General features: G+C 32.8%; 1 protein-coding gene across 2 annotated transcripts in view; it reads right to left on the bottom strand.

Moving 5' to 3' along the window:
- The window catches only part of LOC129953879 (octopamine receptor beta-2R-like), a 326,144-nt gene that overhangs the window by 25,627 nt on the left and 284,314 nt on the right, over nucleotides 1–16,203 (bottom strand). For both annotated transcript variants that reach the window (XM_056067406.1, XM_056067407.1), the window contains 2 exons: nucleotides 14,846–15,879; nucleotides 14,503–14,601 (listed from right to left, as the gene is read on the bottom strand). In XM_056067406.1, coding sequence (XP_055923381.1) covers nucleotides 14,503–14,601; nucleotides 14,846–15,162 — 416 coding nt within the window. In that variant the 5' untranslated portion in view covers nucleotides 15,163–15,879. The remainder of the gene's footprint in view (nucleotides 1–14,502; nucleotides 14,602–14,845; nucleotides 15,880–16,203) is intronic.

Here is a 16,203-nt window from a genome sequence, read left to right as displayed (position 1 = left end):
CACGTAAGTTTGTAAGTTTGGATGAATGTAAATAATTTAAAATCAATATCTTCTATTGTTTACCGAGATATCGAGAACCGTACATCAATTTTTTACAATTTGCGTACTATTTTTTGTAGATTTTATTTTTTTATGAAAAAATGAAAATTGGATTTTGATAAAAAACTATTGAATGTCTGAATAAGTTTAAAGAAAATATTTTCAATTTTTGTAAAGATATTTTTTGTTTGTATTGTTTTCTTAAGGTTTTTATTTTTTGTAAGCAAACTGTAAATTTGATTTTTCTCAAAATCTTACTGTATATTTACAAAAAATGCTTTTTAAAAGATAAAATTAATTGAAAGCCATAATCGCAAATTTTTGAAAGATATTTGAGTCAAAATTAAATTTTACCATCTTTTATAAATTTTTTCTTAGGTTTTATTTTTTATAGTAGTACCCGTGGCATGATGGTTAGTGCGTTGGATTGGCAGTCCCGTTAATCTACCACGTCAGACGAAGAACCGTGGATAGGCGACTCCCATACAATCGGGACGTCATGGCACAAGGTGGAGCGGAGCTCCTTCGGTTCAGTAGGGCTGTGTCCGAACGGGACCGAACTGATAGGGTGAAGCAGGAGAACCAGTTTTGGTGGCTTCAATCGGCACTTGATAGTGGGTAGTCGGGATGGGGTTTAAGCCTTGGCCGGCTTACATACTTGTTTTATAGTTTTAGGGTTTAGTTTTAAGTAGAATAGGCATGGTGGCACAAAAAAAAAAAAAATACAAAAAAAAAAATAAAAAAAAAACAAAAAAAAAATTAAAAAAAAAAAAAAAATGGAATTTAAAAAAAAATTAAAAAAAAAAAAAAACATACACAAAAAAGACAGTAAAATATAAAAACAAAAAAAGTTAGATTTGCTGCTGTGGTTGTTCTAGTTTTAAGTAGTTTATAAGTAGAATAGGTAGTTTAAGTTAGTTTTAAGTTTTATATTAGGGACCTTATTTAAGTAGTTTTTAAGCAAAAATAAAAAGGATATTGATATTAGTTTTTTTTTAAATTTTCTAATTAATACAAAAATAAATAAAATTGAATTGAAGTTAAAATAGATCTTAGGGCCGAAAGGCATTAGTAGTAAGTGTTATAGTTTAACTTAGAGTGTCCGTATGGGACCATTAAGTTAGTTGTAAGTTATGGATAATTAGGCTAGTTTTATGAATTTTTGTCTAGCTTTAAGATAGGGTTAAGAATGAATTAATAAAAATGAATTTAAAAAAAAAAAAAAAAAAAGTGCGTTGGACTGTCATGCAAGGGGTCTTGGGTTCAATCCCTGCCTGTGTCACCTTAATTTAAAAAAATTAATTTTCGCGGGTACTGCCTCTTGCGAGGAATTGACAAATCCTTCAAGAGTAATTCTTGTCATGAAAAAGTGCTTTCTCAAACTAGCCGTTCGGATTCGGCCTAAAATTGTAGGTCCCTTCCATTCCTGACAACAGTACTCGCACACAGGAATGGTTGAGAGTTGTAAGTCACTAGGCCCTGGTTCACAACGGACTGTTGCGCCACCCCATTTGATTTTGATTTTATTTTTTATAAAAAAACTGTCAATTCGATTTTCCCAAAATATTACCAAATGTTAAAAACGTTAATCTTCGTTGCACTAAATTGTCTTGGAGACAAAATCATTTTTTGTTCTTAAAAATCTTCGAGGTGACAAATATTTTTTTTTTGTTCTTATAAAATAAAACGATAGTTAGAATTTTTTCCAAAAATGTATTTGTTTGTTATCACGTTACAATATATAATATCAAATTTAATTCAAGTCTCTAGCGTTATTGGTTGGTGTGATATTTAGGGTTAACCAAAATGTTCACCTTTTTTTAAATTGTTATGGTAAATTTAATTTTGAGTAATTTTTGCATCTTTCTGCGTTATTATCTGTATAACAAAATTTATTTGAAGTCGATATCTCTTCCGGTTCTTGAGCTATTAACGACGAAAAAAACGTCGCGAAGTACGGACTTCTCACTAAAAAACCTTTCATTACTACTCTAGGGAGCTTGAAACATTGAGAAATGTCAAAATTTTCATTTCGAAAAATCGGACCGATTACAAAAACTTTCTATGGGAAGTTAACTATATAGGTACTGATCGATCGGAAATTACACTAAGAACGTTTTTTCAGAAAAAATGTGTTATTTTTCTAATTTCCTGATGGAAATTCATTTTCCTGAACAGCTGATACTTTTATATTCAAAAATGAAACGACTCGTTCCACTGATTTGGGTTTCAATTTTACACAATTATAATAATAGATTTCTGTCAGTAAACATTTTTCCGTGGATTTCGATCAGGATTTTTTTTATCAATAACAGACATTGTAGTGATCGCTATAAGCGACCTGTCAAAACAATTCCAAGGTTTCTTTGCAATGATGACAACCAATGAAAACAGTAACTGGCGCCATAAAATCTTAATGCAATAATTAGAATTTATAGGATTTTATTCAAGCATGCTCAAATGGTTATTGCCTTATCTTACAGGATGAAATCAACAAGTTTTAATAGATTCGAATATATATCAAATCTATTCCAAGTCATATGAGGCGTTCCACAAGGCAGCCATTTAGGTCCATTGTTGTTCCTTATGTATTATGCGACCTTCCTGATATTCTAACAAATTCTATGGGTTTTCCGTGTGCAGAAATAAATGGTATAACAAATAAATTGAGCCTTGATATTTCCAACTGTGAATGTTTTTCGTTATTATTATTGTATTACTTATTGTTTTTTAATTAAAACATGTAAAATAATTAAACCAATGAAATTTCGGTGAAAAAGAATCTTAGAGTAATATTAAACTCCAACTTAAACTTTGTAGGTCATATGGAATGTATCGTAAATAAGGCCAACTCAATGCTGGTCTTCGTCCCACGAAATTCTTTCGGCTTATAGGATCCTGACACACTAAAATCTATTTACGTTGCATATGTAAGGTCCATCATGGAATATTGCTGCGTAGTATGGAACCCACATTATAATAACTATTTATGTGAGTAGAATCCAAAAAGTTCAAAACGAGTTAACAAGATTTGTATTTAATAAACTAGGATGAAACATTGAAATGTTATCGTACAATGCCAGGTATCAGCTTATTGGAATTCAGACAGTAGAAAACCGACAGCAAATTCTTGCTGTACCTTTTATTAAGGATTTTATCCGATCATATTGATTATCCTTTTCTTTTTTCTCTTATGGATACATACGTTAACTCTGGAGAGTTAAACAATTTTACCTTGTTCCGTAAAAGTTATCATGCGGTAAATAATAATTTCAATAAGCCTATTACTCGCAGTGTTAGGTACTCGTAAATCAATAATTTTTCAAATAACATTAATTTTAATTTTCATTTAGAATAATATCCTTAAAAAAAGTGTTAAGTTTAGGAAAGTAAATATATTTCCTAGAGTTGAAATTCTTGTTATTATGAAAATAATAATACGACTTATTTGTTTATATAATGTTTTTATAATTATTTCATAAGTCTATTTAAGTGTATCAGCTCTAATTGATTTCACTATTCGATACCTTAAAAAAATAGTGTTCAAGCTCCCTAAAAATCCATCTAAATGTAACACGAGGAGAAAATAGCTACTTTTTAACAAAACTAAATCAACTTTTTTAATACTCCATCTATTTTATTGCTGATAGTCTAGCTTCTATGTCTAAAAAACGTGTAACTTTTGAAAAGGGTAAATAACTTCAATATCTCGATAGGTAATTATATACATTTTCCATTTAAAAAAACTCAACTTAATAACTCGTGTATCATGATAACATCATTCCTTTCAGTAGCTGTGACAAGTGAACTACAACTTTTTGTTTTGCTTTGATTGCTTTACAATTGATTGCATTTTTCTCGTAAACTGAATGCGGACATAGATAGTTTAGTTATGACATGAGTCAGCTTTATTATTGTCACTTAGTGCCAATAAAAATCTAAATTCCATATCAAATGTCACTGTGCAATAATTTGAGAAGCACGCTGCGTGCCTGATGTCGATGTGAGTTTATACTTTGATTGAATTACATTGCGAGCTCAAAGGTTAAGGGGTGCTTTGGTTTGTGGAATATTCAATTTCTCTTTTAGTTGTTGTTTTGTGTTGATGGAAAATAATGTAATGAATACTCACTTCTCTGACAATTTATAAAGCGTGAAAACAAAAAAATGCAAACTCGTACTCACTTTTGGATTTGTGTGAATTTTTTTTTATTTTTAAATGCAATTAAAAGTAATTGATTACTTCAATTCAGTTCACTACACTTTACCGAGAGAAATTCAATGCCTAGTTTGATTTTGATGGCCCTTATAAAATATATACTGTTCGTAATTTGTTTGAATAACATTTTTTTATATGCACTCTAAGGCAACAGATTTTATGTAGATAGGTTTGTATATGGGCGTATTATAAAAAAGATGAGTTTGCTTGAATCCCCAAAGTCATTGAAATCGTTTCCTGTTAACTTGTTTATGTGCCTGAAAGCTTTGGAACTGTTTTATTGCTTTGCTCTGTTTGATACAGCTCTATAGATATAAATAAAATATTTTATGAACCTTACAACAAAAAAAAACAATAAAACAAAAAATGCTAACATGAGTAATTCGAAAACATTTATTCTTTTAGTTGAATCGATTAACAGCACGTACTTTCTGAATTTGTTTTGCGAGGAGAATCCTTTAGGTTTATACAAATTGTGTTGAATACTTTAAGGTATTTAAGGCCGACCTCTTAAGGGAATTTGAAACAAAATAATGCTTATGTACATATCTTGAATCAAAGGTTTTTATGGATTTAATTAAAAAACTTATAGTGCATAATTAGGATTCTTGGTGTACAAAATTGGAAAACACATTCTTCAAGAGGTCTTACAAGGAATACAAGACACAAACTTTCTTTTGATCAACTTCTTAAGAATCCGAGAGGTGAGTCGGCCTCATAGTGGAATGTATGATTAAGTTAAGGAAGTATCAGAAATGACTCCTATCACACAATTTTGTTTGGAGAAAGGATAAACGCTTGGAATGCCTATACCTTCTTCTAGGCAGATAACGTCAGCTTATCAGCTTAAGCGCAACGTAGGACTCGGAGTGCTAAAGTATTTTTTAAATTTAAATGAAAAGCGCTATAGTAAGAGAATTCCATCCGAAAGATGATATTTTTCTAATGAAATAAAAATAAAAACTAGTTTTTCAGCTTTTCTTTCACCTGCTTTATCGATAAAACGATCATTAAATTTGTATAAAAAGCTGCAATGATTAGCTTTCAGTTTTTATATTTTGTCTGCAATACAAAGCTTACAATGGTCAATGGTTTTAAGGATGGCAAAGCAGCTGGATCGGATAGGATACCTGTAGAATTTTACAAGTACGGATCGAATAATTTCATTCAGACGCTAACCGGCCTAATGAACAGCGTCATGGAAAATGGTGTGATACCTAAACAGTTTAAGGAAGCTTTAGTGTTTCTTATTTACATCATCAAAAAATCTCTTAAGTGAATTTCAGGCGGGCTTCAGATCGGGCTACTCTACTATTGATCACATTTTCGTGTTCAAAAGTATTGCTAAAAGTATGTCATCTTCGTGGATTTTAGAGCAGCGTTCGACACGGTCGACCGTAATGCCCTAATCTACAAGCTGTACGGGCTTGGAATGTCCTTAAAATTTGGTTAACTCATTCAAAATATCTATCGATATACGAAATCGTCAGTTTGGAATGTTGCTAATAGATCAGAGTGGTTTACAATCAAAACAGGAGTCAGACAAGGCTGTCCTCTTAGCCCCGATCTATTTGCTTTTTATAAACTACTAGGTCTATTGTCTACCTGGTGGCATAGAATATGCGGGACTGCAAATTAAACCCCTTCTTTTTGCAGATGATGTAGTGATGATGGCAAACTCACCTAAAACTCTACAGTTAATGTTAAATAAGCTCCAAGAATTCTGTAAGTTGTGGAATCTTATGGTTAATCCGGATAAGTCCAAAGTTATGGTAATTCGAAAAGGAGGAGGCAGAACTAGCGCAAACGAGAAATCGTTTCACGAAGGGAATGCTGTTGTGTTTGTTAAACAATACAAATATCTTGGTGTACTATTCACATAAAATATGAAAACAGATAAGCATTTAAAACATAAATTATCTAAGGCGAAAACTGCAATAAACACTACTTGGAAAAATTGCTTCAACAACAAATTCATAAGGCACAGTAGTAAATATCGGGTATTTGAAACTGTAGCGGAATCAATCATCTTTTATGCTGCACATGGTATGGGGAGGTTCAGAATATGAATCGGTTGAGAAACTTTTAAGGTACCACCTGAAACGAACATTTCATCTCCCCCTTATGATGCTTATGATTGAGACTGGATTGCCTCCGTTACTAATTAAAACACTCAAACTACAAGTTGACTTTGTTCTCCGTGTCATGCAATTGACGGATCACCGGCTTCCTAAGATGGTCGCCATTCAAGTGGTGCGAAGCAAAAGAGGATTTTTTTTAAAGAATGGTAATGTTTAGCTGAAGAGTGTGGATTTGTACTTGATATAAATAAAGATGATCCAAGTACTGCGAGACCCTTATTGTACGATATTATAAAAAAGTTGACCTTAGATATAGGGAAAACAAGAGGAAGAAGGAGCAGGATCTCTTTACCGAACTATATATAATCGCCTGGATTACACTTTCAACGAAAACAACTACTTCAAAGATGAAAATAATACAAGCACAATTTTAATGATGTTCCGATTATGAGGCGAATTGCTGCAACTCAATTACATATCACATAGAAGTGAATTACCCATTTTATGCTATTTATGCAACCGACGAGAACGTGAAGACATCATTCATTTCTTGGGAATGTGTCCAGTTTTGCGTGAAATAAGAAGAAACTTATTTGGAAATGATACCTTACCCGAAGAATATTGTATTTTCTTATTAAATCAAATTAATGTTGATTTATTGTATGATTTCCTAAAAACTGCTCTTAGATATAGGAACAGAGTTAAAAACAGTGATTTTTGAAATAAGAACTTATATAAATCTTAATCCTTAATTAAAATAAAGACTGAACTATTAAATTAAAAATGTAATTTTATCAAACACATATATAGAGCTAATATTGTATAGTCAATCTGGCAGACGGCAAATGCCATGCTCAAACTATTTTATGTATATTAAATATTGTATTCAATCTCTAAAAAGAAAAAAATATGTACCAAAATATGTATATGAACCAAAGCTTACAAAATTGGCATATCTATCACAACTCTGCTAAATAAGAAAATTATAAAAAGACACAAGTTAAGACAAAGGTTTTAATAAAGAGAAGAACGAATATAAGTTTAGTGGATATGTTTTCCTGATTAAATACTTTAAAACTCTTTTCTTACTGCACCAATACAAAAATTTAAAGAATTTGCTCGTCTTTTGGGAATATAAGTTGTCCTTAAATTGGTGACTCCTTGCCTTGAGTTTTTAAGTTTAAGAGCTCTAAAATGATCCCTCAAGCAGTTTACCATTTTTCATATATTTACTACTCTCATGACTCCTCTGAACGCCGTGAAAATTTAAACTCTTAACCCCAAACTTTTCTCATCGATTTGTAGATTGTCAAACTTTGTTTCATTCGACAAGGTCTAGACTTACAAATTTCAATAAATTTTTGTTTTCAAAACTTATAACTTTACTTGAAAATGTTGCATAACACTTACCATTTACTGTGATACCAAAAACATTTGATGTGCATAATAAACACGAACTTCTTATAATCAATAAGAAAACAGCCATTGATGAAGCATATCGCATATTCAATTAATTTTTATCTCAGAATGAGCTCAAGATATACATATATAAATGTATGTATCTTTTTTTCGAACAGAAATATTTCAAGCTTTAAATAACTCAAACAAACTACCAATAAATCTATAATATTCTATTCGGAATTGAAAAGGATTCGCGACGGATTTCTTCCGTCAATTATTTTATTGAATAAAAGTTCTCAGCAATAAATTGGAGTGCTTCCCAAAGAAACTACATGCACCACCAGCTCCCACTTTACTCCCTTGCTCAAACCAGCCATAAGTAACTATGATAACGATTTCAATTCTTTCTGCAATATTGAAATGCGATGAAAATTGAGGAACAAAAAAAAGGAACGAAAAAAAGAAACAAGTTGACTTTGAAGAACTTTGTCTTCGAATCGAAGACCTCCCTGGGAAGAGTTGAAAAAGAAAACTTTTTTTCTTTTAACTTAATGTAAGTATGTAAGACTTTTATAGTTTGTATTTTATGAGAGAATATTACATATTCAACTGATGTTAGAATTTATATCCCAGCAGGGTTATCACGTAGCATTGATAAACGGCTTCATCTATATGCCAGGAGTTATTTTTTCTCGAAATCCAGTGAACAAAAAACTATTGGAAAAAAGTTTGCTCAAAGAGTTAAGACTACGCTTTGTGAATATGGTGTCATAAAATGAGTGAATCCATCTTAGATCAATATATGGAATAATCCTTGCAGTTTTTATAGCTGGACTTCTTTCTCTCCATCTTCTAAACTACACTGATATAGCTGTCCAAGGGTATTAAAATAAAATATGCTACGGACATGCTTCGAAGGCTTGATTTATTCTTTGTGAAATAAATTATAATAATTGGAATGAATATGACACAAACAGTTACAGTCACGTATTTTGTAGGAAATAGATTGAAATCAAGCAAAGTGACAACAAAATTAAGAAAAAAACACTGTTGTGAAATCCATTGAAGAACAGAATTCGACAATATTTGCAGCTTTTGTTGAAACACAGTACTAGCAAGAAAATAAAGAGAAGCTTTTAAGTAAAGATTTACATTCTTCAGGTGCGGCTGAAAAAAGAATAGATATCTATATGCCTGAAAAGCTTAGTCACATAGATTACACAAGTTATTCTAAGGCAGGGGACCATAGAGGAGGTCGAGAAGTTTAATTATCTGGGAAGTTTTATAGCTCTCGATTGGGGAACAGACCTGGATGTTAACAGTAGAATAAACAAAGCCCATAGTGAATTTGGCATTCTTTTCCCTGTGTGGAACTCTAGCAAAATATCGCTACGCACCAAGTTGAAACTCTTCGAATCCCAAATCAAATCAGTGCTGTTATATGGTTTTGAAACATGGAAATGATCTGCCAACATCTCTAGTAGATTATATGCTTTCGTTACCCTTTGTCTGCTCTCAATTCTAAAGACCCGGTAGCCGAAAACTATTTCTAACGTTAAGCTGACACCGCACAGAAAAAATTGGTATAAGACATCATGCAACGTAAAAGCGTTGGATAGGCCATACACTGAGGAAACCGGACGACAATATAGCAAAACAATCGGTCCAATGGAATCCCCAGGGTAATAGACGCGCTAGAAGACCAAAGACAAATTGGAGGTCATCAGTTTTGAAGGAGGCTCGGTCTCAAGGTATTCAATCGTGGCCACAGCTGAGGTCAGTTGCGGTGAATCGGGATAGGTGGAAGGATCTTGTTGCTGCCCTATGCTCCAGGAGGACTTAAAACGCTGCTGTACTTGCAGCCGGACAACATATATACCTGACAACCTATCCTAAATTGAGCTCAAGGGTAAACTACAGCAAAGAGAGAAAAAGCTTTTCAAAGTAACTGATTTTACTGCTGACACTAAACACACACAACAAGGAAGGATAACGTGTTATCGTTATTAAACGAGGCTTGAAACATCATGATTGTTCGGTGCCCAGAGACAACAAGGAAGGATAACGTGTTATCGTTATTAATCGAGGTTTGAAACATCATGATTATTCGGTGCCCAGAGATAGGTTATTTAAAGTCGGTATATTGTTAAATCTTTTTTTAACTGGAAAGAGAGCAATTGGTTAATTCATGGTTACTCCATTTCTAGTAATTACTTAATTTATGACTGCTACAATAGGGTTTTAGGGTTGACAACAATTTCTTATAATAGCCTTACTAGGACAATGGTAGCTGTCAAAAGATCAACTAGGAACTTATCTGCCACAGAAAATACTGCAATTAGAGGTTTCTGCAAATATAACTCTTCAGACTTGGGCAATTCTGTATAGGTGGTTTTTTTCTAAAAATGAAATACTATATTAAATTGGTTCAAAATAAAGAAATTTACTTTAAACTCGTTTTCATTTCATAGAAAATATTTTTTTTAAACATTTGGTTAGATTTCTAGAAGCATCTGTTTTTTATCTCTTTGTTTTTACAAAATGTGAACATATTTTTAAAAGAAACCAATGAGAAGCAATCTTTGTTAGAAACACATGTAATCACTTAAAAATTCTCAAACTCAAATATAAATTCTTAAGTTTTATTAAATATGCGCGGTTCAAGAATTTTGGCTTCAAAAGAAATAAAATAGTTGACCCTTCTACACCAAAAGATGATCGATAACGTCAACACTGATCATGTCTTTCAGGCCTATTCTGCTATTCATCGGGGGGAATTTTACTTGAATTTTTACTAATCATTATTCTGCTTTTTATTCGAAGTGAATCTGTGTATGTCGGTTACGTCATTAATACTGTGCGATATTCTTCTATTCACTTAAAATCATTCATTCTGTACAATTCAGATCCGCATATAAAATGCAGCGGATTTTTTGCATTTGATGTCTGGTTTGTTAATTTTTGTAAGCAAAATGTAACTGAAAACTAATTTATTGCTAAATTTAGATTGCTTGCTTTATGAATAAAAAATATTACCATTTTTAGGGGAAGGAAGAAACTTTTTAACATTTCTCCGAAGCTCTCTGTTTGAGTATTCTCTTATTCCTCTGCTTATAAAAAGTCCAAAACTGCCCATTTCCAAAAATTATACAAATTATTCTGTTTAGGTGGATTGATTAAACTTAATTTTAGTATGAATCAAAACAATTTAACCAACATTCCCAAGAGTTTAACATGAACAGTTGTTTATTTGAATGTCAAATTGGTTTGAGATAATGTAGTTCACCCGATGGATAGCAATTAGCAGAATTCAAAGGCAGTGTAAAAGGGAATCGAAAGAGTAGCTCAAATATACGATCCACGTGAATAGAAGACAGAAAAGAAGCTGCACCGTATAAATGAAGAAGAGTGGCAAAACTCTGCAAGGTTTGTACTCGAAAATGGTTCACGTAACTTGGGTCGCTCACAGCGTAGACAGAGTTTGTAAAAGAATACGCAGTTACCACACAAAAGTTGACTCCTTCGTGTCGAACTTGAAAAAAGTAATTCTGAAGGGTCCACCTCGGATTGGTATTTTTAAGAAAATGGAACCTAAATTTCCACTGCCACCTCAACATCTAAGTTTGTTTGAAACTAAATTTGAATTCATATTTTTGAATTTACTTAACTAGTATATAAACCAAGTTTTAGCTTGGTTAAGAGCAGCAGAATATTATGGGGACTATTTTGCTCGGCTCAAAAAAATCTTCAGCGATGATGTGTTGCATTTGCAAAAAAATGATTGAAGATGAAGAACTGCAAGTTCAGCTGGCGTACATTAAAGTCAATTTTGGTTTTTAGTTGATCCGAAAAAAACAATTTTTTAAAGAGCTACAAGAAACAGGTATATTTGAGAGTAACAATATTCTCATCAAGGAACATCAATTAGCGAAGTGCTGTCTATAAGACATTGAGGAAAAAAAAAACAACAGGGGCCCATTGCAGAGGATGTCTTGAAGAAGTTTACTGCCATTTTCAATGGAAACACTGGGCTAAAAACGATGAAAAGATAAATTCTATAATAAACGGCGACGTGGAATCCAAATTTCTAGAAAACATAAAAGTGAATAATGTTGAAAGTTTAAGATCGGCTCCACTCGTTTCAACTGAAGTTGAGAGATAATTTAGTTCCTAAACAGCCCTTCTAAAAACAACCAAAGATTGCTAATTGAGAACTTAAAAAAAACTCTTGGTAGTTAAACGCATTTTCATTTATTTTCCTAGTTCTTTTAATAAATGCCCTTTCTTTGCATTTTAAGAGTTTTGTTTTGCCTTTTTTTTATTTTTAGGGCAATACAATCCTAACAGTGATGATAACTCTTCTTATGCTGTAGTCAAGTGCGAACAAAATTGTTTAAAGATCTAAAGAAGCAAACAACTACATTGCAGATTCAAAAAGCTATATTTTCTAGTTGAGAAATGGTCCGAAGAATATGACAAATCATTGTCCCCACTTCAAGAACAAGTAAGGTGCACATGCACAATGACAGCAAACATTATATTAGGTTTGGTACTAAGGCACTCTGGAATCAGAGGCAATAAAATGGAACATGATGCAGCTTGGCATTATTTTGGAATAACTGCAGTACTTCTTTTCGTACACATAATCCTCATCACCATATCATATTAATTACAATAGGCAATTCACAAAAGAAGATTGTATAAAGATACTCAGAATCAGAATTCTCAGAAGTATATGGAGCCTTTAATAAAATTTTAACAATTCAACACATTTTTTTTTAAATGTCCTTTATCGCGGCGATTGACCCTGCTCTTGAAAGCACACTTATAAAGCTATAGGAAAGTTAAAAAAAAAAACACATACAAAAAAATTGGGTGGCGCAACAGTCCGTTGAGAACTAGGGCCTAGTGACTTACAACTCTCAACCAATCCTGTGTGCGAGTAATGTTGTCACGAATGAAGAGGACCTACAGTTTATACGCCGAATCCGAACGGCTAATTTGAGAAAACACTTTTTCATGACAAGAGTTACTCTTGGAGAATTTGTCAATTCCTCGCAAGAGGCAGTACCCGTGAAAAGACTTTAGATGGCATAGGCAGGGATCGAAACCAAGACCTCTGGCATGACAGTCCAACGCACTAACCATCATGCCACGGGTACTACAAATTTTCATTATTTCATGCATTTGACTGCGCGTCAAATGGTCCAGCCGCTAAGTCAAATTTGGTCATATTACTTAAAAAATTTCTGCCGGTATCTTACGAAAAGCTTCAATTGTGTCTTTCAATGCGTATAGACATGAGCTTTAACATAGCCTGACAAAAAATAGTCAAAAGGCGTTAAATCGCACGATCTAGGCAGCCAATTGACCGGTCCCAAACGTGAAATAAAATTTTCACCGAACTTGCCTCTCAATAAGTCCATTGTTGCGCATGATGTGTGGCATATGGCACCGTATTGTTGAAACCACATGTCATACAGGTCAAGCTTTTGCTTGATATCATCTCACGGTAGCGCTCGATATTCACAGTTACCTTACGATTCGCATCACCTTTCAAGAAGTACGTTCCAATGATGCCACCAACCATAAACCGCACCAAACTGTTAATATTTCTGAATGCATGGGTAACCTTTGCAATGCTTCTGGCTGAAATTCTTTCCAAAATCGACAATTTATTGAGCCAAAAAAGAGCTCCGTCGCTGAATACAATTTTCCAGTAAAAAAGTGAATCTTTGGCCAACTTTCCAAGACCCCATTCGCCAAAAATTCAAGTAAGCTTCAATTCCTGCACCAGCTGTACTTTCAAAGGCATCACAGCAAAACGTTGGTGGCTTAATGTCCAACAATGTCAATTTGGTGCGAAATTTAGTTATAACAGCCCAAAAAGCCGCTTCAGTCGGTCGATCAAACTGAACTAAAATGGAAAAAGCGCGAGATGAACTTTCTTAACAGAGCACGCATTTTGATAATAAAATCCAATAATTTTCAAGCGTTGTTCGATTGGTAAGACGATTCTTATTAGACCAAACCGAAAATGTTTGATAGTAAAACAAAACACTAAACGTGAGTCAGCTTTTCAAACCAGTGTTGCCAAGAAGATAGTAGCTAAAATATCACCCTTTGTATGCAAATAATTATCTACCATCCTTAGCCCAGCCGATCGTAATATTATACTAATGATTAAAACTTATTATAGATTATAAAATCATAATTTTTTCTTATGACTCTGAGATCTTGAAGGTCTACCAAAGTTTTAAAGTATAACATAAAATATTCTACGTAGTTATAGATATGTACATTGAACAACATGTTCAAGGTCACTCAAGATAGGTCCTTGGTAACATTAAATTTTATTTGAAATGTAAAACTCAATTTTAACATTGCCACACCATCAGAAATTTTACTCAGAAAATAATCGGTTGTCATAGAAAGAAACTTTTTTTAACAATTTATTAAAAAAAAAATCATTAATTTAAGCTCTCCCATACAAAATAAAAAATATACTAAATAGTCAAAAATTGTCATGTTCCACCTTCAAAAAGAAAACATAAACAAAAAAATGTTTCTGTTTTCTCAAATCTCATTAAAAATAAAATGACAATTAATCAGAAACACAACTCAAAAGCAAATTAAATTTTCCATAAAACTTCATTGTCAAAGCGTAAAACAAAAATTTTTCCCAGACCTCTTAAGCTCATAAAAATAAATTTACAAAATTGTAAAATTTGAAAATAAAATCTTCGACAGAAAAACACTCACCTTCCCGTTACTTGAACACTAAAATTAAATGTCATGGCCATTATTGCAACCATAATATCGGCCATTGCTAAGGAGACTACAAAATAATTTGTAATGATTCTGAAATTAAACAAAAATATAAATATTTTTAAATTAAGCACCCAATAATAAATATAAGAAAATAAAAAAAAAATAAAAGAGGAAAAACACCATCGATTAAAATTCAGAGAAGGAAAACTCAAAACACAAAATAAATTAATTAGTGGTATAGAAAGTCAAGTAGCATTTAGTTGAAATAAATAAATAAAAATAAAAATAAAAATAAAAAAATGTTTACAATTTAATGTTATAATTAAGATTTTACCTTAATTTTCTATTTCGCATCACAGAAATAATTACAAGTAAATTGCCAAAAATAGCGGCAATTATTATAAATAACATCAAAGATGCCTTAAACGTCAGCATGACGCTATCGATCCATTCGTTGTCGCTGCCGTGTGTTGCATTCAAGCCATCGGCGGGGTCGGCGCTGCTGGGTGCCAGTGTGCTTGCCAGGTGCCCAGCCAAGGAGCCTCCGCCGCCGGGCGCGGTCGGTGGCGGACCCACCGATCCGTATATTGACGATCGATTGAAGGAGGGCGACATTGCTGTTGCTGATGTTTGATTATGGTTCAGACTCATTTGTTTTCAAAAATCAAAAAATAACTAAATTTATTTAAAAAACTAAAAAACTAAATAAAAATTTATAAAAAAAAACAAAAAATAAATCAACAACAACAAAAAAGAAGAAGAAAAACTAAACAAAATTGTTGCTCAAAGGACACAGTCTGCGATTGTCTTGAATATCGTTTCTTTGTATTTGTATTCGTATTTATTGCTCTTTACGTGGTAGTAATAGTAGTAGTTGTGTATGTAGTAGTATTTTTCGATCGGCAGGAAGATTTTCACTTGAGTATCTCAATCTATTTATTTTTAGGCGTTTGAAACGTTTAAATTTGTTTGTGCTCGGTTGGGGACACGATGATGACAAGATATTGATTTATATCCGACAGATGTACGCTTTGCGTATCTGCCTGCTTGTGCGATCGTCCACTGATCGCTTCCAGGTTAAGCTTTTGGTAGTTTTTGGTGACAATGATGCTATGCTCAACGATTCTTCAAGTTCTTCTCTACCTGGTATTGGTATTAGTGACTGATAGGTGGCGCTGAGCACCGACGACGACGACGACAACGACAATGGGTAATTTAAATTCACTGTCACCGGTGTGTGCGGCGGCGGTTGCAATGACAACAACCTAGACGACGAAGATGACAGTGAAAACAACAACGACAGCGGTAGCGGCAATAGCAACGAAAGTCCCGTCATGATGCTGAAATTGGCACCAGCCCAAGGTGAACCTAGAAAAAAGAAAAAAGAAAACGAAAGATCTCAAATTAATTTAAATAAAAACACATACGTAGAATGCATATTTAAAATTTTAAATAACGAACAAAAAAAAATAACTTAATAGTTTGAACATTTCTCATTCTAATTTATATATAAGAAGTAAAGTATAGCGATTTAACAGTCAAAATGTTGTATTTAGTATTTTTCTTTTTAGATATTTTTGATGAGACTTAATACTTTTCTTGACTTTTTACTTCATGTTTTAGCAAAGGAATTCGGAACTAATATTCGAACTGCTGTAAAATTCCCAAAATTTTAAACGATTTAGTAAAATT

This window comes from Eupeodes corollae, chromosome 1 (genome assembly GCF_945859685.1).
Source record: "Eupeodes corollae chromosome 1, idEupCoro1.1, whole genome shotgun sequence".
Lineage (NCBI taxonomy): Eukaryota > Metazoa > Arthropoda > Insecta > Diptera > Syrphidae > Eupeodes > Eupeodes corollae.
The sequence above is the reverse complement of the archived record's forward strand: the minus strand, read 5'-3'. Positions and strand labels throughout refer to the sequence as shown.